Source organism: Trachinotus anak, unplaced genomic scaffold (genome assembly GCF_046630095.1).
Source record: "Trachinotus anak isolate AG129_WGS33_773 ecotype Australia unplaced genomic scaffold, CSIRO_AGI_Tana_v1 ptg000006l, whole genome shotgun sequence".
Lineage (NCBI taxonomy): Eukaryota > Metazoa > Chordata > Actinopteri > Carangiformes > Carangidae > Trachinotus > Trachinotus anak.
Window position 1 is genome coordinate 1,137,536 of NW_027273857.1, and position 23,276 is coordinate 1,160,811.

General features: G+C 47.2%; 1 protein-coding gene across 3 annotated transcripts in view; it reads left to right on the plus strand.

The window, feature by feature from the left end:
- The window catches only part of agap1 (ArfGAP with GTPase domain, ankyrin repeat and PH domain 1), a 116,614-nt gene that overhangs the window by 12,065 nt on the left and 81,273 nt on the right, over positions 1-23,276 (plus strand). The window contains exon 1 of one of the 3 annotated variants that reach the window (XM_071479653.1): positions 17,885-20,455. The exons of 1 other annotated variant lie outside the window; for it this stretch is intronic. In XM_071479653.1, the coding sequence (XP_071335754.1) occupies positions 19,216-20,455 (1,240 nt within the window). In that variant the 5' untranslated portion in view covers positions 17,885-19,215. Of the gene's footprint in view, positions 1-17,884; positions 20,456-23,276 lie in introns of those variants that run through there. One more of the 3 variants, XM_071479652.1, reaches the window with a different exon arrangement.

Here is a 23,276-nt window from a genome sequence, read left to right on the forward strand (position 1 = left end):
GACTGACGATGATGATGGAAGTGAGAGAAGATCAAAAACAGCCTGTGTCCTGATTTTATTTCATCACTCTTTACCTCTCACATCACCTTTATTTATCCTTTTAGTTTCACTGGACAGTGATTTATAATGTTCATTATTACTCATTTAATACCTTAGTTTGACAACATTCATCTCACAGCGATGAGTCTGTATCTTGTAATCTGGGTAAAGTGATGCATGAGGTGCTGAGTAAGTCGTTCCCTCCCTGCACACTGGGGTCAGATTACTGGGCAGTGAAAACAGAGTGTGAGGGTTGTTGTGGGAAAGTCAAGAAATATGACCAACAACCAGGTGAACTCTGAGGGCACAGAGAGAGTCGTCTTATTGTAGCCTGTTGTCAGGCGGCACAACTCCACTATAACAGCCTGTGGGAAACTCAGGTGCTGCTTCACCTGCAGATACACTCTGCAAACTGAGAGCTGAGCAGAAATCATTCGTTAGCTGATCACCACAAATCTATGGCGACTTTTTGGAAACGCCAAAAATGCTGAAAACAGGTCACCAAACAACTAATCAAATAATCAAGCTCCAAATGAAAGTAGAGTATCAATAAACTTTCCTGGTCCAGAGATGGATCGTAATGCACCAGTGATTCTCTAGTTCCAGCTTTAAGCAGGTGAAGATTTGTCTCCCGAGTCTGTTTCTGTCATTGAGAACTGAATATATTCTGGCATTTTCTTGACTGAGTTACATTCCCGCTGATTCCCCTGCTGTGTCTCAGTGTGGACACTGTTACTCTCATTTCAGTTGTGTTTCAGGTACAAATCCACAAGTCTGGTCTCTGTTCCTTATAAAGACAGACACACATCGCAACCACTGGTTTGCTGTTTACTGGTTTACGACAGGGAGGTGGAAGCGTCTTAAATGTCTGATAAAATACTCACATTTGAGGAGAATCAATCATCAGAATTACTGCATCATTTATTTTCTGTCAGTCGATGAATCAGTTAATCAGTTAATCGAATGTTCAGATCAGATGTGTCTGAACTTCCCAACAGTTTCAGTTATTTTGAAAAGTAAAATGTTCAGTGCTCTAGCTCTGAGAGTCGATATAAACCTCTTTTTGACCTGGGCCTGACCCGAGTCCATGGTTTTCTTTGTACTCAGAGGAGCATGAACATGAACATGATTTAGTTTCTACACGTCCCTGATCCGGAAGCAGAGACTTGGATCAGTGTCGGGGTCTGAGCAGCTGTGGGCTCCAGCTGCAGCAGGCCTCTTCCCTTTTCCTCACTCTCTTTACTATGAAGGGAAGCTGCAGACACTGACCTGACCAAAACAATAGCCCGGCCGAGTCCAACACGGATCTCAGGCAGGTATAAAAATAGGCCGCTGGCTCACTGGCTTCCTGCTCGCTGCTCAACAATGCTCCCTCTCATTTTTATGTCTTGTTGCCATGTAGCAGAGTGGGACTGAAACAAGACGGCTCAGACTCCACAGCTCCAACAGGGACGGCATGGAACACACTGAAGCTCAGTAAATACACAGGAGACTGTCACTGAGGAAAAGAGCCAATCAGAGCGAGTAGAGGAGGAAGATATGGGTGAGAGGATACGACTGTCCATCTCTCCCCAACTCCCCGGGGTGGCTGATGTCACTTCCTGCCCCATCGATGGCTTCTTGTGAGGCGTGGTGCGGCTGGCGGTCTCAGAGGACGGAGGCAGATCTGAGTGTCACTGTGGCTCTGACTTGTGTGAGCCCGTGTGTCCTGCTTGTTTTTGAGGCGTGCAGCAGATGCTCGGGAGCCCCTCAAGGCCTCGCCTTGTTCACAGATAAATGATTTATTACCTAATTAATTTGCCTCCACCACCACCACCAGCTAGCCTAATTAGACCAGCTCCCTGTCTCTGTGAATGCCTCCTTCCTCAAACCCAGAACATGAAGGTGGAGAAGAGATGCTGAGTGATTTCATGAAGCAGACTGGGAGCTTTTCATACCAGTGCCGATATGATCCAGTTGTACAAACTCAAGCTGTGGAACAACAACTTTGCTTTAATAGAATAAAAGGAATTTGATGCCTGCTTCATTTTATGGACACATTATTGTAGATATTAGTACTGACGTTTGATCCCCAACCGTGCAACGTCAGCTCACCTTTACCTGAACGAGTAGCAGCTTTTTCTCATATGTCAGAAACTCTAAGATTATTTTTTAGACCTCACTGCTTCTCATGGGCCAATTTAAGACTGAAGAACGTTTGTGACGCTGCTTGATTTTAGACACAATTAAACTTTTGAGATCATGTTGATGTTTCTCAGAGTATTTCATGGTATCTGTGCAGAGCAGAGGATGCTGCGTCTGACCCAGTCTGATGTGTTCAAAGAGCTCATGTAGAAATAACTGATTATTAACAGTCACAGAAACAACATGGAGGTGGTCACTGTGTGGTTTTAATGAGGAACTGATCAAATAAGTGTTTTCACTTTCTGTTTGAAGAAGGAAAAACCCCGGACTGACTGGAAACAGAGTTTCCGTGTTTTTTCTTGAAAATGACTCAAAACAATTAATTGATTATTTTTCTGATGGACTGATGGGTCAATCATTGCAGCTCTTATTTTATTGAATAAAATATCAGACTCTTCTTTTCCTTACCTGAGATAAAGGATAAAGATAAATATGTTCTTGTATCAACAGTCAAGATTCAAAGCTTGATTGTCGTATGCTTGTGTGGACACAGAGAAAACGCTGATAACTAAAAACCAGACACACAAACCTGCTGAAACATCATTTCTAAGGACGATCAGAGCGTCCTTCAGAAGCCATGGTGGCCTCAGAGGGCCATAAACCCGACAGACAGGGCAGCCACCACAGAAAGTGGTTTATAGGGTCAACAGGCAGCACTCAGCCCATCTGTCCTTCATCCAGAAAATCAATCCTCCCCTCAGCGTCTTCAGACGACTCCGTCTTTGTGTCAGGTCACCATCTGTCCTCTTTGTTTTTTGTGTCAGCTCCACCTCCTGCTCTGGATGACACAGCAGAAAACCTACATTCTGCTCTTGGTAGCGGCACAGCTGGATCCACTTTGGCATGTGTGATTTTTTTTTTTTAATCGGACAGGAAGAGGAGCTGGAATCCTCTGTTCTCATCTCTCAATGAACAAACGGTGTGAACGCTGCTCCTCCCTGTCGGCCTTCAGCCTCATAACATCCTAATAACATCCTGAAACCCCATGACAGCAAGCATACAACCTGCTGATGGTGTTCTGTGGCTGACCTCCGACCTCTCTGTGCTGAGGGTCATGACAGAGATCAATAACAATTACATCAAGACACTGATATTTCCAGGGTTTATTTATGGCTAAAATTAGTCATTACACGCGTTTACTCTGGGAAAGAGGCTCATAAATGTTTCATGACTTCATTTCCTCAACAGTTAAACTAGCTCAGCAGCTGAGTCTCTGGTTGATCTGCTGCTTTTAGCTTCTGATCCTCTGACCACTGGTTTCTGTTGAGGAGCCTTCAGAAGGAGACGCTCTCGTGTCGCTGCTGGGACGTTGTCTTCAAATGAACTGAGACACAGCTACATTCAGTTCAGGTCTCTTCATCCAGACTGTGCTGTTTACATTTAAAACATATTCAAAAAACCCCAAAACAGATCATCACCAGTGTTTTTGTCTTGGACTTTAGATATTAAATGGTTAATTTAAAGAACACATGACATTGATCTGTCGACATTCTGCAGTTTTCCCATCACCACCATCTCCTCCTGTATGATTCATCTTCCTTTAGTGAAGAGGACAAACATCCGTCTCCACTGAGCTTTATCTCGCCCTCCGCTTGTTTTCTGCTGGAAAACAACAGATTCTCTTCATCTGACCACACACGTCGTGATGAACTAGTCTGGGAGAAAATAAAAGATGAAGATGCTGCCGCTCTGAGAATCAGAAGTCTGTGGTCGACCCTGCAGCCTGCGTCACAGTGGCAGTGGCTGTTTAAAGCGTATCACACTCGGGGACAGCACGTCCGCCGCCCGGCCGCATAAATCGCTTCATTTTAAGTAAGAGATTATTAATCTGCCTCAGCTGTAGCTGGAGAGGAGCGCTGACCCCCAGGGGACCGCAGGCCCCACTTTTTGGCAGCCAGACAGGGCCCCTGGCACAGGGACACTGTTAATGCTGTAAGCAGTTTATACTACACACACACACACACACACACACACATGCTTCCATTGACAGAGGAAGGTTTATGAACAGCTTCTGTTGATCAGTGCATCTCATGATTATTTTCAGTGTAGATTCACTGATTCACTTTGAGACAGAGTCATGACCTTATGACCTGGAACCAGAGAATATTTGACCTTTGTGCTCCACTTTAACTGATTCACACAAATAATCAATTATCAGTGTTGTTGCCAGTTAATTTCTGTCAGTTCAGTTTTCGGCCTCCATTACAGTCACCTCTTTGTATTTCCATCTGGGTTACACACCTGTGGAAGAGCCTGGGCCTCAGGTGTGTGTGTGTGTGTGTTCCCATGGCTCTGGGTTAGGCTGCAGGATAATTAGGCCCAGAGGAAGTGATCTGGCTCTGGGCGTCCTGCAGGCCGCTCTCATCTCCAATCAAACACAGAGATCCTCTCACCTCTCAGTCTGTGGGCGAGTGTGAGAAGGTCACACATGTTTCTTCACACAGATTAGCCTCAAGCAAACGTAGCTGGACCAGGACGCTGCAGACTCCAGTCGTCTCCTCTATAATGATGCACAGTGGAAACATGAGGCCTCTGCTGTTCCCAGAAATAATGTCAAAAATCATTTCGTTCATTTATGAGGCAAAAATGTGAAATAGTCTCTATTGTAGATGTTATTGAACATGTGAGGATCTTTGTGTTTTGACTCACGACGCAGAGAGAAGGTTCTTCTCTGAATAACTTCCTCTCCTGCACCAGATTTCTCCCACGTGGCCATTGTTGGAAATTCTGGCAGATCTTTTTGATTGACAGTTTGAGGTTGTAATTGTCACCAAATAGCGGGTGTTATGGAAACCACAGCTTCACACAGTACATTTGAAGCCGAGTGTCTGTAAATGTTAAGGTGTAGCTGCCTCTGACCTTTGACCTCTGTTCTGCTTGTTGCTTCTCATGTCAGTGGTTAAAGAACTGAAGCTAATTCAGTTTATCTCAGGTTGTAGCAGAGAGAGAGAGAGAGACAGAGACAGAGAGAGAGAGAGAGAGAGAGAGAGAGAGACAGAGACAGAGACAGAGAGAGAGACAGAGAGAGACAGAAAGAGAGAGAGAGAGAGAGAGAGAGAGAGAGAGAGAGAGAAAGAATGAGAGAGAGAGAGAGAGTTTTGCTTCCAGACAATCACACATCAGTCCACTGCTCCTCTCCTCTCCTCTCTCCTCTCCTCTCCTCACTCCTCTCCTCTCCTCTCCTCTCCTCTCCTCTCTTCTCTCCTCCCACTCCTCCTCCTCTCTCCTCTCCTCTCCTCTCCTCTCTCGTCCTCTCCTCTCCTCTCTCCTCCCACTCCTCCTCCTCTCTCCTCTCCTCTCCTCTCCTCTCTCCTCTCCCCTCTCCTCTCTCGTCCTCTCCTCTCCTCTCCTCTCTCCTCCCACTCCTCCTCCTCTCTCGCCCTCTCCTCTCCTCTCCCTTCTCCCCTCTCCTCTCCTCTCTCCTCCTCTCCTCTCCTCTCCTCTCTCCTCTCCTCTCCCCTCTCCTCTCCCCTCTCCTCTTCTCTCCTCTCTCGTCCTCTCCTCTCCTCACTCCTCTCCTCTCTCCTCTCCTCTCTCCTCCTCTCCTCTCCTCTCCTCTCTCCTCTCCCCTCTCCTCTTCTCTCCCCTCTCCTCTCCCCTGTCCTCTCCCCTCTCCTCTCCTCTCCTCTCCTCTCCTCTCTCCTCTTCTCTGCCCTCTCCTCTCCTCTCTCCTCTCTCCTCTCTGCTCTCCTCTCTCCTCTCTCCTCTCTCCTCTCTCCTCTCCCCTCTCTCCTCTCTCCTCTCTCCTCTCTCCTCTCCTCTCCTCTCTCCTCTCCTCTCCTCTCCTCTTCTCACTCCTCTCCTCACTCCTCTCCTCACTCCTCTCCTCTCCTCTCCTCTCCTGTCCTCTCCTCTCTCCTCCCACTCCTCCTCCTCTCTCCTCTCCTCTTCTCTCCTCTCTCGTCCTCTCCTCTCCTCTCTCCTCTCCTCTCCTCTCCTCTCCTCTCCTCTCCCCTCTCCTCTCCTCTCCTCTCCTTTCCTCTCCTCTCCTCACTCCTCTCCTCTCTCCTCTCCTCTCTCCTCCTCTCCTCTCCTCTCCTCTCTCCTCTCCCCTCTCCTCTTCTCTCCTCTCTCGTCCTCTCCTCTCCCCTCTCCTCTCCTCCCACTCCTCCTCCTGACTGTGAGTCACTCTGAAAGCATCACTTTGTGTCAGTCACTTTTATGGATTTGCAGTATTTCAGCAGAGACTCACTGTGTCTGAATTTCAGTGTTTCATGTTTCTACAGACTCAACATGAAAGAGATGGATTCTGAAAACACTGTTATTTACCTTTGTCATTTCACAACAGCTGACCTGTTCACCAGTTGACTGAATATCAGCAGAGACAAGCAGAGAGTCGTTTGTGTGAATGAACGAACAAATTAAAAAAGGAAAATCAGGCATTAAACAAACAGCAGCTTCTGAAAGGCTCCTGATGATGTGAGTCTGGGTTTTCTGTTCGCTGGAGTCAGAAAAATGTCAAATATCTAAATGATGACACAGTTCCTGGTGCCTTCGCCATGCTGGGGGCTTTATTTCTAAAGTGAGCTGAGCTGTTGGAGCTGGATGGACAGAGCAGAAAGTAGCTGGTATGAGGAGAGAGAAGAAAATGGAGGAAGAAAGGATGATGGAGAAGGAAAAGGATTAAAAGTGAATTAGGAACAAAGTGGGAAAAAGAGGACAGAGGAGAGGCGGGAAGGGAAGGAGCAGAAAGGAAACAAGAGAAAGGATTTGAGTGGACTAGGCCAGAGGAAGCAAGGAAAGGAGAGGAAAGTTGATCCTTAAGTCACGCCTCCATCAACAAAGCATTGTGGGAGAAAAATAAGGCTTCTGTGAAATGTAGCGTGTGTGGGAAGCCCCAAATTCCTGAAAGTCAAGAGGGAAAACAGCGAGAGGAAGCCAGTGACCAACAACAGCCCGAACACAGTCATCTGCAGAAACTCAGCACAACACGTCCTCTTTAATAAATCTGTTGTACCAGCGACGCTGTCACCACCGCCAACCCCGCCCCCTCCTCAGGACACGGTGCAGCCAGGAGCTCCAGCAGGTTTCAGGGAGGGGACTGCTGGTGTTGGTTCACTGGTTGGTGGAGATCATCAACACGTCGACTTCTACTCCTCTTTGATTTCTTTTGTGGTTTTCAATGAAACGAAGTGGTGCATTGTTATTTCTGCACAACAAGACACTGAGAGACTGAAGGGGAAAACTGAATGAGAGAAATAAATCTCTCAACCAGGACAGTGTAAATATAATAAGACTGAAAGAAAACAATGAATAAATAATGAATACGTTTATTTTAACCCCCCAAAAAAGTCTTAAAATGTCTTTGGCCTTTCTGCATAGTCTTCTGTTTGACTACATGACATTTTACTACTACTACTACTTCTACTACTACCAATAATAATAATAATAATAATAATAATGATGATAATAGAGACATGTTCTGGTATTAAAGCCAGTTTTGGTGCAGTGCAGTCCCTCTATATTGATCTCACAGAGGATTCACTGTTTGCTGAGACTTGGAGCTCTGGCCTGGCTCCTACAGTAGCACAGAGTTATGGGTGTGTGTGTGTGTGTGTGTGTGTGTGTGTGTGAGAGAGTGTGTGAGAGAGGCAGTGATACATCTTCCTTTCAAGGTCACACACTCTCTTCCCAGAGATGAACTCTCTGGGGGATGAGGGGAAATTATAAACCGGTCCCTGATAGATAATGTACATCTACACACACATACACACACACACACACACACACACACACACACACACACCTGAGAGGGGCCTTTGGGATGTTGTGAATCATTTTTCTATCAGTGTAAAACTGAGTATCTTCAGGTTTGAAGACTTGTTTTTACAGATGAAACCATGAATCCTTTATGGTCTCACCTGCATGTCCTGCCGGTGGTTATGATTGGTCGTGATAGTTTGAGGTGTTGAGTTCACCTAAAAGAATCAGAAGTGTGTGATTTGGTGAGGACTGTGACACAGGAACTGGAACCTCTCAAAGGTCAATAAAGGAAGTGGGCTTGGATATGTTTCAGAGAACATCTTCATCCGGCTCATTTCTGGTTTACAGCAGGTTTTTTCAGAGGTCACATCACATGACCAGAGAGACATAACTCACCTGAATACAGGTGACCGAGCCGTGTCCTGTACGTTTATAGATGCAGCTCATTTTCTGCTCACGAGGATCTTTACTGTTTCATCTGTGCTCCTGTGTCTGTGAGGTGGGGGTGGGGGTGGGGGTGGGTTGGGAGGGAGGGAGTGTGTCTGCAGCTGTGTGTGGGTGTGAGTTTGCCCTTTTGTATTTGAGAGTGTGTGTTTGTCTGTGTGTATGTTTGAAAGACTTAAAATATTCTAAATGTGTGTGTTCTTGCTGCGTGTGTGTGTTTGGCTTCCGGCTGTTACTGTGATTCTGTGTCTGTCTCCCTGCATTTGCATTTATTCCTGTGGGCTGTTTCTGAATCACGTTGCTGTAACAAGCCTCATCCTGCTCCACTTCATGTGTGACACTGCTCCTGTTTTAAGGTGCAATTTTCCTTGAACAAGGAGGCGAAACACCTCAACAACAGCTACAATAAACTCTGTCTGGTCTGTGATCTGCTCTGTGTGTCTTCATCCAGCTGCTCTCTTCTCTTCCTGTGTGTGGTGAAATGATTGTTATGAGTGAGCTGACACAAGCTCAGCATCTTTTATAAGCTTCGATTGCTACAGTTGTGTCTTAATTCATTTAAAATCCTGTTCAGAACCTCCACTGGAAATTTGCAGTTTTAACAAATGGCTACTGGCCTCTTCCAGTTTCACAATCTCTGAGTCCACATCTACAGAGTGTCCCAGCACACAGTAAATACACATTCAACACATAGAGATGTTATTAAAAATTAACCAGCACACAGTAAACACACAGTGTGGGTTATTCTGTGAGCACAGTGCCCTCTGCAGGCGACAGCAGGGAAAGAAACAATCAGATCAATGGCTTCTGACTAGTTGGTGAACCTGAGGAATTTTTAGGAGGTTTCTGAGATGAATTCCAGGTGGGAAAGCTGCAGATGAATCCACAACTTCCCTTTTGTTCTGTCTCAGAGTGAAACTCCTGGTTGTGATTTTTCTTTTTCAGTAAAGATAAAAACCAGTTTAAAGACCAATCAGAGCTGTGGAGTCTGAGCTGGTAAACGTCAGCTCAGCTTTTATGGGGTCAGCGGCGTCCTCTGCTGGTCAAACAAACCCACAACGTGTCTTTTCCTTTCACAACCGATTTCAGGCTCTGTCTTCACCACTGAATATTTGGGCTGTTTCAGCGACACGGTTGTCAGCCTGAATCTTCCTCCTCTTCGCTCACAGGTTTTGTTTCTGGGAGGCTGAATGACGACGGCAGATGTTTCTAAAAGAGCAGAGCTGCATTTTAAATGTGGAGAGCTGACTGAGCATGCTCAGTTTTTGTGTTTAAAATCATGTGAAGCCTCCATGTGTAACGTAATTAGGATGTTGTTTCACAGTCACTCTTTTTAATCCAGAGAGAAGCAGCCGGTGATGTTCCGGTCTTTATTTCTCTAATAAACTCGACACATCCAACTGAACTAATTAGTTTTCTAACTTCCTCTGCATACCTTGTTTCAGTGATGTTTGTCACCGTGGCAACAAGCTGTCTCATTATGCTGCGTGACAGTTTTTGGCAAAGTGTCATTGGCAGTTTTCAGTCATGTGACAGTTATTTGTGTAGTAAAGCTGTGAGTGAATAAATGATATGGAGGCTGTCGGCCATGTTTGTTTTTCTCTTAATTATTTTATTTATAATGATAATAAGAATAAGTCTGATCATCTAACTGCTGCCTGGCGGTGAGGATGTTGTCATCAGTGGCTCACAGACCCGTCTGCTGCACGTGCTCTGTGAACACATCATTTCATGAGGCGGGTCAGTCCAGTCCCAGTCCGTCACTGCTGGAGGCTCCACAGCAGGGGGCAGCAGGGAGCTGGGGTGGGCTCACAATGGGAGGAATGCTGGGAATTTTCTGTGTGTGTGTGTGTGTGTGTGTGTGTGTGTGTGTGTGTGTGTGTGTGTGTGTGTGTGTGTGTGTGTGTGTGGAGGGGTTGTGTGTATCCACTGAGTGTGTTGATGTGGTGGCTGCCTCAGAGACACACTAACTAAACACTCCACTGCTTTTGTAGTTGTGGTTATTTTACTCAGGTCTAACAATGAAGAAGTCACTTTAGTTTCTCCTCCATTCATTTGACGCCTGACTGTTTATCTTTAAATGATGATGAAATTAGTTGAATAAATTCATTATCAACCCAATTTATTTACTTATTTCATGTTATTTTACTGCATATTTGTTTATCTGGATTTAATTTTTAATGTGTTTTGTATTTTTCTCTCTATTTTATTATTATATATTTTCTAAATGTGTATTATTTTAAATTTTATTTTGAAGTTTATTAAAGTGACAGTTCTCAGTTCACCAGCCTGCCTCATGCTGTTAATGTCATGTGATCACCGTTATTCAAGTACAGCGTCTGCACAGTGCTCTGTGATTGGTGGGAACCAGTTAGCTGCCACACACCCACACACACACACACACACACACACACACACACACACACACACACACACACGGGACTCTTCACAGTCTCTGAATAATTAATGCCTCCCTCTCTTCGCTCTCTAATGATGTCTCTAGGGCATGTGTGTTCTCCTTTGAGTGTGTGTGTGTGTGTGTGCGTGTGTGTGCGCGTGTGTGTTCTGTATCTGCATACATGTGTTGTCACGATGCTCCGCCCCCCCCACACACACTTCCTGTGTGACATTTTGCTTTCTCAGATATTCGAATAGTCCCAAACATCTCTGCAGAACAGAGTTGCTGTGATTGTGTGTGCTGGGCCTCACAGGACTGACGGTTATTATCATTATTGATTACCTGCCGATCACATAACGATCATGTAACAGTGAAGAAGTTCTGACCAGCAGACATGAGATAAAGAGAAGCAGCAGATTCTGACCTCGGAGAATCTGTGTCTGCTGATTGATCTGCTCATCTTCCTCATCTTGCTCTGTCTGTTTTGGGTTGATTCTGGTGGGATTTGTCTGAGTGCTGTTATCGCTCTGCTCCCAGCTGTCCCTCCACACCTCCCGTCCTGACACAGCCAAAACCCAAAACCTCCTCCCGCTCTGCACTTCCTGGCCTCGGACCAATCAGACGTCTTGTTTTAACGCAGCGTTACTTCAGCTCCGTCTGCAGCAGAGCATCTGGTTCCTATTGTAGCCAGGGATTAAAAAACAACAGCAGTGTGTGTGTGTGTGTGTGTGTGTGTGTGTGTGTGTGTGTGTGTGTGTGTGTGTGTGTGTGTGTGTGTGTGTGTGTGTGGTTCTTTAATTTCTGCATATTATGTGTGTATTAGCTTGTGTGCAGTCCCAACTCTCGTGGGATTTTCGACATCAGCTGTCTTTTCTCCCTCCTACCTACACATTTAGAAGTGTGTGTCTGTGTGTGTGTGTGTGTGTGTGTGTGTGTGTGTGTGTGTGTGTGTCCGTGTCCAGGCTTGTTGCGATGTTTTAGTTGTTTTCAGATATTCATGAATTTCTAATCAGCCGACCTCCATCTGTGCTGCAGCAGAGATGAGAGAAAATAAAGAAGAGAAACCAGAGGGTTGTTCTCAAACTGAGGCTTTTATTCATATTTTCATCACATTTATATCAGCTCCAGTCAAATACTCACTTTAATGTCCAGTCCGGAGGCTTTGGTTCCTGGACTGTTCATTAAAAAGTGCTAATGTGGAGATTTTTCTCCACCAAACATGCAACAGAATTAAACAGGGAGCTGCAGATACATGATATGTATGTTAAGCCACAAAGGTGTTTTGAGGTGTTTCAATTTAATATTAAATCAATAACTAATTAAGCCACAGTCATTGGTTAGTTGTGGTTAAAATGACATTAAGCAGCTTTCAGATGGGACCCGGCCTGGTTTAGTATTTTTAACTGTATCCTGAGCAGGACCAGGCCGGTCTGCAGGAGCTTCCTCAATGACTCAAATAACCCTGGAACAACTGTAGACTGCTCAGTGTCTGAGCCGCTCGCCCGGTCCGTGGGCTCAGACATGTTTTCTGGATGTTGTCGTCATGTCTGACCGGTTCTCGTCCTTCGGCCCGATCAGCTGTGTTCAGCTTCTCTGTCGGATGGAAACGTTTCCAGTTCGGTCCTGATGGGACAGTTCTGGTGGTTTTTGTGCTCAGCATCACATCCCTGTTTAACCCCTCCCACACACACACACACACTCAGACCCATCAAGTGCCAAGCCAGCCATGCAAGCCCCCTACCAGTCACCATGGCAACAGCCCTGAGTCTGGAACACAGGGTGGGGCAGGGCAGATCTCTTTCCTTTTTCTAACCTCCTTCTCTCCTCACTCCTTCTCTTCATTTTTACCTCCTCCTGTGTGAACTGTCAGAGCACCTGGCCTCTGCTGTGACACACACACACACACACACACACACACACACACACACACACACACACACACACACACACACACACACACACACACTTGTCTACACAAGCACTTCAAGGTCACCTGTCTGTGTGAGGCTGATTAGTGTGTGTTTTTCTTTGTTTTGACCATGTCCGTGTGTGTTTCTTGTACACACACACACACACACACACGCTCTGTCACCACCTGGCCTGAATGCTGAAGAGCCTGGTGAAGTTGTCTAACACAACCAGAGAAAGTGTTGATGATCTTCTTCTGTGTCTTGTCTGCTGTTATAAACCTGCTCTCATTGGCTTCTCCTTCTCTCTCCTCATGTGCTGCTGCTCACCTGTCGACGTCTGTCACCACAGGTAAGAACAGAAAACCTCCCTCCAGGTGTTGTCACATGTTTGAGCCCTTTAACAACTCCTCACCTGTAGTTTTTAGATCTGAACCTCATGAAATCATATTTGTTAAAACAGTGACACGTGATCAAGAATCTGATCATGTGATTGGTCGATTTGTGCTCTGTCAGTCACAATGTTTTTGGTGTTGAAGGCTTTTGTATTATTGAGTGTGTTAGCTTAGCGTTAGCCTAAAGGAAACTGAAGTGTAAGTGTGTGTCTTCAAATGCAGTTGGTGTGTACGCACTTCCTGTTTTGTATTCTCCACATTTCTTGATTCTTGGCTCATGGAGTCATGTGTGTGCATACAGATAGAGTGTGTGTGTGTGTGTGTGTGTGTGTGTGTGTGTGTGTGTGTGTGTGTGTGAATTCTCAGTTCAGTGAAACGAGTGCTGCGTCTCTCCACTGCATTTTTATGAGTTTGTGTGTTTTAGTGTGTGTGGAGGTGCCTGCTCCTGCCAGCAGGGGGCCTCCCTCTGCTCCTCCCCCTCCTCTGCTAACTGACCCATTTTCCATGTCTCCAGGGGGGTGAGGCAAAGTGTGGGGGAGTCGTACCTCCTGCCGCTCCCTCACTCTTTGATGCAGGGGAAAAAAACTCCTGCAGGAGGAGGATGAGGTGGTGTGTGTGTGTGTGTGTGTGTGTGTGTGTGTGTGTGTGTGTGTGTGTGTCAGTGTCACCGTGAAACCTTGCCATGTTTGATTACAGCGCTCCCCGCTGGGTGTTTGTTAAACACGACTGTCACAGTGGCACTTTGTTTCTGTTTAACCTGTTGTACAGTCACTGTGTGTGTGTTTAATTTGAACTTTCCTAAACCTTCATATACAGTTTTCACCCCAAACCAAGACTCTGACTCTCAAATCTAAACTTTAGAGACGAGTATTCATTGAATCGATATTTCAGATTTTCAGTCAGTTATGAAGTGACATGTTAAAATTAAGAAGATAAAATAATCCTCGGTCGCAGCTCTGGACCAAAGTGAAAATCCTTTGACAAATTCTGCCATTTAAAACCTGTGAAATCTAAAGATTTGATCACAGTGATTCAAAAATCCCAGAGATGTGAAGCCTTGAAAGTGTCAGGAGTAGAACTGATGAGGTGTGGAAACTGAACATTGAATAAATGAATGACAGTCCTTCACCATAAGTGTTTTCTTAACAGACACTTGGTTTATCTGAATTTACACTGAGGACAAGAAGATCCAGACTGAGTGTAAATCTGCCACAGACACACCTGTGTTAGATCTGGAGAGTTCAGACACCGTCATGATAACTGAAGAGGCTCTAATCTGTCCTGTAGTCAGAATAAATCAGTGCTGAAGCTGAACATCCCCCTGGACTGTCTGTGGAAAAGCACATTGAACCAGATACTGAAGTGAGACTGCAGCCCTCACCAGTCATTCAGGATCAGACATGCTCAGTGCTGGCTGTGTGCATGTTTCATGTGATGGAGGGAGCGGACGCAGCAGATGGATGAACTGTCAGAGCTGCTGAAATAGTTGATTTAGACAAAACAATACGATCATTTATAATAATATTCGTGCAGTGCTGTGTATTTAGTCTTGAATACGGTCGTACAGATGTTGAAATGTTTGGTTTCCTGCTGAGAGGTTTCACTTCAGATAATCCATTTGTCCTGTTTCCCTCCCGTCTTTTCATTTCCCGTCTCAGCTGTGAGTCTCCACCTGCTGGAGTTGACCCTGCTTCACCCGTCTGATTTTACTGACCTCCATTTCAAACATCCAGCTGCTCCGTCCTCTGCTGTAAACAGCATCACAGGAGCTGCTGGAGCTGCTGTGATGCTGTTGGTCCACACTCACTCTGGGTGGATGGAGGGCCGGGGGGGTGTAGAGCTGCAGGTCCTGATAAGGACCTCAGTGTCTCCAGAGACCTGTCGACAGATTAAAGCCCCGCAGACCTTTGCACTCGTTCAATTTGCTTCACTTTGATTCAAACTTTACGCCTCGTCCTCCTCCAGGGTTTATCAGAGAGCGTTACACACCCAATCAGAAAACATAATGAAAGTGTATCACAGTTAGCAGCAGGTTCACTGGAAAATAACCTTTTACACCACAAAAGATAAATTCTGTTTGGATGCCGCAAAATGTATAAAAATAATTATCATTATAAATTCCATCCATGACGTTAAAGATATTTGGACCAAGCTCAGATGTTACTCTGTTTCTGCATGATTTTATCTGACTGTGTCTGTCTGTGTCTGCCCGCTGCCCAAACACAGGTTTGGTTTAAACACCACCACAGTATTCACACCTGCACAGAGGAGACAGCTGCCGTGCTTGTTTTCCTAAATCACTGAAGCTGGAATTCAGTCATTGTAAAATATCCCAGACTGAAGTCGGTGTCAGTTTCATCATGATTTTGTACCATTTCATTTGAGACTACAGGGAATAATTCTATTGATTCAGTGCAGTGAGATGTTGAAACTGAATATCATGCAGCTGTGGACAAAACAAGACGCTCACACAGGAAACTGTTCCCTGTTCAGATGATTAGTGATTAACCTAAAAAAAAAACAATCTCTGGCTCTGATAATCTTCCAGCCTCAGTGCAGCAGGCTGCTGCGTCTGCCGGGACGATCAGGGCAGGAACGCAGCCGTGCATTTTTATTTGACTTCAGCTCAGTCGGGGCTGCGCCACAATTACAGCCCGATGGTCCAGAAAAAGAAAAGAAAGCAAAGAAACAACAGCGGTTCGGTGCTGTGCTCTCAGCTGACAGTGTGTGCGCTGCAGAAATGTTTGCTCCACCACTAATTGATACCTCTGAGCAGATTGTGTTGCATTTCATTTTGCCTCTGTGACTTCATCGGTAACTGAAGCTGCTGCGGGAGGACGGTGTGTTTCTGAGCGGCTCCACCAATAGAAACTGAAGCTGACGGGAGAAGAGGTGACCTGCAGTGACCCCTGTGGTGACGAGACGCTGCACAAATGTTTGTCCATCTAACAGCAAAGGCTCAGCAGCTCTCCGTTAAACCCGCTGGACAGGAGCATCAGCTGCTCATCTTTCCTGTAGAATTACACGTGAACATGTGTCAGGTGTTCCGACATCTTCAGCATCTCATTAACACACGTTGTGGTTTTTACCACAGGTTTTGTGTTGGCGCTCAGCCCCCCCCCCCCTCTGGACTCACTTCAAAGTGGGTTAATTGAAGCAGATTTCATAGTCTGGACTGGAATTAGGGAGGAGGAGTGTTCGTCCTCAGTGACTGTAAATGAGGAGGAGCAGGGCGGAGCGGGGCGGAGCTCTTTGTGCTCTGTTGATTTCACTGTTGAATGTTGTGACTTCATATTGATTTCTGATTGGTTTTCTAGCTGTGCTGGCTTCAGGTCATTTCAAGTTGAGAAAATTGACTTGCACAGTTTGATATGGATAATTCATCTCCTTCAGGTTAGTGATGGTGTGATAACGTGTTTATGAGCAGCGACCGGTCTGTAATTCACCGTCTCCAGGCTGTGAGACAGCGGGCACACACACTCCGTCACCACACACTCACACCACTGCTTCTCTGTCCAGCTGTTTCCATGAATGCACATGTGGCAGCATCACACACACACACACACACACACACACACACACACAGTCTGCTTTCATGTGCCGCTGATGCAGCCGTCAGGTGGAGGGCTTAAAAAAGTGCGTTTGATGTTCGGTGTTGCACATCCAGAAACCACACAGACAGAAAGATGGGGAAAGGAGCCTGGTAGTAAATTAGAGGTGTGTGTCTGTACATATGCAAACATATCGTGTGTGTGTGTGTGTGTGTGTGTGTGTGTGTGTGTGTGTGTGTGTTGGTGAAAGGAGAAAGTTCCCGACGGCTGCTTCTCTAATCTTGATTAATCCCAGTAATAATCCACAAGGCGTCAGAGGCCGAGTTTTGGTGGGATGGAGGTGGGTGGAGGTGGAGGTGGAGGGGGAGGGGTTAGTACCCCCCCCTCCTCTGCTGCCGCCTCCTCCTCCTCTGAGATGAAGGGAGACACTTCAGAGATAGAAGGAGAGGATGAAAGAAAGTGCTCAGAGAACGAGTCTCCACTCAGGATTTCACTTAGATGATTTTAATGTCGGAGCTGATCAAAGAGACGCAGGCCACGTCACAACAGCCCGAGTCGTCACTTTCCTACGTCCACCTTAAATATTTTAAGGTGGCAGCTGCAGACTCTTCACCTTCACTCTTCATTAAGACACAAAACATTTATTTGTTGTTTAATAAGAATGTGTGTGTTTCAGTCCCAGCAAACTCTTCCACCAGGTGAACGTGTGTGTTCATTCTGCACACATGCAGCTTCAACCCACACAGATGAATAAATCTGTCAAACGTCTCTAAATTCAGCATCAGATGAGCTGAGCCCTGTGTGGCTGCTGCTGGTGTGTCCTCCTCTGAGCTGCTGCCTCCATGGCTGCCCCGGAGGCTTTAAAGAGCCTGACTGACAGAGAGGAGGAGGAGGAGACTCCACCTCCATCACAGAAACCGCTGCAGACTGTAAAACACGAGCTGGAGCCTCTGTGAACCTGCTGGTGTCCTGATGACCTAAATATTAGAAAATTAACCAGCAGCGATTCCAGTGACTGAAGTCGTTTATTTAAAGGACAAATGATTCTGATTCCAGCTTCTTTTTGTTGAATATTGTTCAGTTTTCTGTGACACTGAACTATTTGGACGTTGAGGTTCAGACATTTTCCTCAGACCTTTTCCTCACTGTGTATTTGAATGAGAGGTTTCTCTCTGAGGGCTGTGTTTAAGGTTGTATGAGGTATGAAGTGATCGCTCTGTGATTATTGATCGGTATTGAACCTCAGTGCTGCCAGAAATGTGTCCCTCAGGTATTGAAAGCTGCGTCTCTCCATCAGTGGCTCGTCTTCAGTCTCTGCTCCTGTAGGTTAATGGAGCAGTAATTAAATATCTAGCTTCTATAATTCACACTCCGGCTCACACTGGATATCTGTCCTCTTATTCCTTGGTCAGAGAGTTGAATATATTTTCTGTCAGTATTGTCTCATTATTCTGGTTTAAAACCACATTACTCTCACTGTAATAACAAAATCTGAGGGTTGATTTTAAATATGAGAAATATTCTATGCAGTTGTACATGGAACAAATACAGAAATGTGAGTGGTTATGAATGAATTAGGATCAGGTTGTAAGTTCCAGACCCAGGTCCAGTCTTTGCATGGACTCCGCCTCCGTGTTTTCCCGCCCTCCCTGCTGCTGTGGACGGTCGGTGTCGGTGTGTGGAGCGGAGCGCAGGCGGAGCGGAGAGCACCGGAGGAGGGAATGGGACCGTGGCTGCCGAGCCTTGTGTCGCTGTCAGGGGGTTAAAGCCAGAGTGGTCGTAGCAGAGGAGGGGGGGGGGCAGGCCCGGGTCCTCCGCTCTCAATCCAGCGACATTTAAATCACAACTGAGGCCGGTGTGAGGTGAAAGAGGCTCGGCTGGCTGCGCTGCGCTGCGCTGCGGGGGATGTGCGCACACAATGGGAGACGACGCACTGGCACCGTCCGGGACGCGGCTCTAGAATAATATTTACCCCTCGGTTTTATGTGTAATGGAGACGCGGATACTGGAGCAGGATCCAGAGCTGCCAGCGGGACTCACGGTGGAGGACTCCCAGTGGTGAGGACCTGGTCTGTCCGGACAGGAAAGTGATTTTTGATGCCGGGGGTCGCCTCCGTGTTCCGGACAGAGCGCTGCTGTGAGCCCGAGCGGAGCAGCGCAGGACGCGCCTGTTTGTTGCATTTGTTGCCAGTTTAAATTCCGCTGGGATGAACACGGAATGTGTTTCCTGCGTCAAAGTCCGCGCTGTTTGCACATCTGGATTAGAGAGAAGTCGGTTCCTCTGGAGCTGTTGAACCCGTTTTACCGTTTATGGAGAAACGTTTCAACTGAATTTACCCGTTCCGTGTTGGATTTTAACCCCATTCACCCAGAGGTTAGTTTACAGAAGACGACCACAGGAATCTTACTCTGCATTAGTGACATCACACAGATGTTACAGAAGATCTACAGGGTCAGTTTAGGGATCTTTTAAATTAGTTTTCATTGTTTAGAAAGCTGGATCTTTAAGCTTGTGTCAGTCCACATTCAGGTTCATTGGCTGCAGGCACGTTAAAGCAGAGCTGGAGACGAGCACCAGTGCTTGTTCATCAGGGATGTACCTTCTTGACAGTAACTGCTCTGAAAGGATGGAGCGAGGCACGCCTCAGAGGAAGACTGTGTACCGCATCTCCCTCACCTTGGTGAAGAGGGAGAGTTTGGATGATGGGGGTGGAGGGTCTGGCCCCAGGCGAGCGGAGAACCCCAAGGTGGGCGCCTTCCGGCGGGAGGGCTCGGTGGAGCTCCAGCGTGGCGGCCTGCTGGAGCAGCTGAAGGAGGTGGAGGACGAGTCAGACGACTTCTCATCATCACACAGCTACATGAGGAACTTCAGGACGTTCAGCACGGGGCAGCTGGAGCTGGGGAGGCTGAAAATATCCAGGAAACAGCATTTACAGAAGGAGCTGAAGGAGCAGGCCACCAGCCCGTTAGCAGAGCATGGCAAAGAGGCCCCTGAGAGCGTCTCACCACAAAGTCAGGAGGACGCTCACAGGGAGAGCAGGCAGCAGGAAACAGAGGATTCAGACAGACTTAGAGAGGAGATCTGCACTGAGTCTCCACAAACAGACGCTGCTGTGGAGAACGGCAGCGTTACCAAGAAGAAGAGACTCCTGAAAGCAAAGAGCATGGAGGAGAGGAGCTCCGATCCTCCTCTCAACGGTGACGGGAAGATGTCCCACTCCAAAAGTAACGGGAAAGCTGCCAAACTTCCCTCCCCTGAAACCCCTCCCATGAAGCGGCCGCCCGGCCTGCTGCGCCGCAGCTTCAGCTTCAGGCACTGGACCGGCAGCGAGCTGCTGCGGCTGCGGGCGCTCTCCAAAGACAAACACCACAGCAGCTCCGGCTGCATCAGCCGCGACACCGGGCCGGATGGAGGTGAGAAGGACTCGGAGCCGGCTGTTGTGCTCCCAGCGTCCCGCCACAGCGACCTCACCAGGGAGAAGAGCAGGACCCTGGAGGTAGGAGCCGTCCTGAACAGGACGGACTCCATGTCTGAGCTGAGCCGCTGGGAGAGGGCGCGTGGCAACAAGAACCGGACGCTGGACAACAGCGACCTGCTGCGGCTGGCGGCTGAGAAGGACGGATCAGGAGGGGGGTTCCTGCTGCGGGGAGGGGGAGGTCGCTCCAGCGAGAGGCGTCTGGTTCGCTTCTTCAGCGGGATCTTCTCCAGGAGGGACGGGGCGTCCACCTCGACCCCGGTGGGAAGCCCCAGCACCAACCGATCCCTCCGCCGGAGCAGGAGGACGGCGTTGTCACAGTCCAGCACTGAGAGCATGAACGGAGGAAGCCCTGATGGTAAACACACGTCTGTTGAGTCTGTCAGCGTCATGTGACCAGTAGATGGAGGCTCGTTGTCCTGATTGACCATGTTTCTGTCTGCAGGCGTTGGTTTAGGTGTTTGATGCATTCACAGAGACAATGACATGTTTAATTATCTGTCGACCCCTGTAGATGTAACCTTGGGCCCTTTTTGGGCTCCTGAACCTCAGGTTGGGACAGTAGGGGAGGAAGGATCAGGGTGGGGGTGTGTGTGTGTGTGTGTGTGTGTGTGTGTGTGTGTGTGTGTGTGTGTGTGTGTTGTTTTGGACAGCAGGGTGATGTTTGGTTGTGTCAGCGACGACCAGCCTCTGCTGTTTGTCTTTCATTACTGACTTTAGTTCAGTGACAAAACCCCGAGTAACTGATTTGAAAGCATAAAGAACTGAAACAACGAGACAAACGAGTCATTTGTGCAGCCGAGATGAAAATATCATCCCTCAGCAGGTATGAAACCACCTCAGCTTGAAACAAAAGAGAAAACAATCAAAGACAAACAGCAGAGAAATGATTTTTTTTCCAGTAGGAACAAGGAGAACAACATCCAGAAAAAGAGAAGTGAGCAGGAAAAAATGGGTTTAAAATAGCAGCGAGGGGGAAAATGTGTTCAGACAGGAAGTCGGAGCAGGGAGTCTGACTTTGAGCCGGGACATCGCAAAGTGTTTTCATCCTAAAGAGAAGGTGCCAAACGTCTGGTCACGTGGCTGCAGCTTCAGTGAGGTTTTGACAGCTTGATAATACCACTGTGTGCTTTTTATCTGCACACGCACACACACACACACACACATTTACACTAATGCAAACAACACACCCCGTCAGCATCCTCTTTCCGTCGAGATGGGACCAGTGGAAAACATGACGAGAGAGGAAGTGGATCTGTTCTGTTCAGACTCAGACAGACAGACAGATGTATGTCTTCCTGTCCAGTCCTTCACCGTTTCTCCTTCCAGATGTTGGAGCTTCCAGCTGCTGCAGCAGCAGTTTCACATGTTGACACCTCTGCAGCTCCGTCATTCTGCAGCTCAGTGTGTGTCTGTGTCCTGCTGCCGGTTTCACTGTACCTGAGCTCCAGGTTCTGACTGGTTCTGTTGGCGCTCAGGTCCCAGGTTTGGGTTTTGTATTGTGATTAGATTATTGTGATGTAGGCGTTACATCATATTGTTGAGCTCTAGCTTTGGTTATTCAGCTAAGATTTGGATCTGCATTGTCACCAAGTTCAGCGCCCACCTCCACCTCTGGGTTTAGGGTGGAGTGCTTCAATAAAGACACAGTGATGCTTAGAGAGGAGCTGTAGTCTTTGTTCTGGTTTAAGGGTTTTCATGACCTTTCCTCAGGCGGGGGATTCTCCAGGTCTCTGATCCCGGCCTTGGAGGTCGACTTACAGGTTTAGCAGTCTGCCGTTGGGGGTGGGTGGGGGCGGGGGCGCAGCCTCCACATTTTTAGGATTCCTGAGTGGTGCTTGAAGAGGCTGCAGGTCACGTCAGCAGTAACCTTCAGATAATGGCTTGTGGCAGGTAATGTGTTGTTTCTGCAGATGAGCCGTGTTTGTCCCGGTGGGTGTGAGGCGGCGGCGTGGGGGTCAGGTGACGACACAGGTCGTTGCTGTGGGCTGTTCCTGCTGAGGCAGAATACTGAGGCTGTCGTCAGAGGAGGCTCTGACACGCAGGACCCCCCCACCCTGTCCTCACGGTGTCTTAATGGAGTCCACTGGTGTGTGTCTCTATAGGGAGTAAATGTAGGGGAATGTGTGTGTGTGTGTGTGTGTGTGTGTGTGTGTGTGTGTGTGTGTGTGTGTGTGTGTGTGTGTGTGTGTGTGTGACCTATATCCACAGCCATGTAGAAGTAATGTGAACTACATGTGTGTCAAAAGGCAAAAGGCACACGCACACTCGGCTGCCAATTACTGGGTCTATGTTTGCATCAATTTATGCTCTCTCTCTCTCTCTCTCTCTCTCTCTCTCTCTCTCTCTCTCTCTCTCTCTCTCTCTCTCTCTCTCTCTCTCTCTCTCTCTCTCTCTCTCTCTCTCTCTCTCTCTCTCTCTCTCTCTCTCTCTCTCTCTCTCTCTCTCTCTCTCTGAGAAAAAACACTCTCCCACACACACATCAAATGGTTCGACTTCGCAGCTCCTCCAGATGAAGGGTTAGTTAAAGCTTTGTTCCTCCTCTCTGCTTTCTCTTTACATATAAACTAATCCTACACACACACACACACACACACACACGTTTGCACAGCTATCTTTGTGAGGACCCTTGCAGACATCCTAACTTTAACATAAAAACCAGGTCTTGAAGGACCCAGAGTGAGAACCCTCCTCACTTTCCATGAATGTTCGCTCAAGGTCTAAAATTCAAGTGGGTCCTCATAAATATAGACACACACACACACACACACTGATACTTCAGAGTCTCTACTACAATAGGTATAATAGGGAGAAAATCCTATTAGGAGAAATGCTGCAGGGAGCACAAAGATGGAGGGATGATGGAGAGGTGACCCTCCTTCTCCCTCCTCCTTCTTTTCCTCCTCCATTTTCCCTCCTTGTTTACATCCTTCTCTTCTTCCCTCTTCCTCACCTCATTTTCATCTTCCTTCCTTCCTCCTTCCTCACCTCATTATTTATATCCTTGCATCCCTCCTCTCCTCCTTGTTATGTCTTTTGTTGCTTCTTTCCTCCTTCCTCTCTTGATTCCTTTCCTCCTCCTTTTCTTCTCCCCTCTTGTACTAAGTATCTCTATTTCTTCCTCTCCTCCTCCCTTCACTCTTGTGTTTTTTTATCTGTTGCATCCTTCTTTTCCTCCT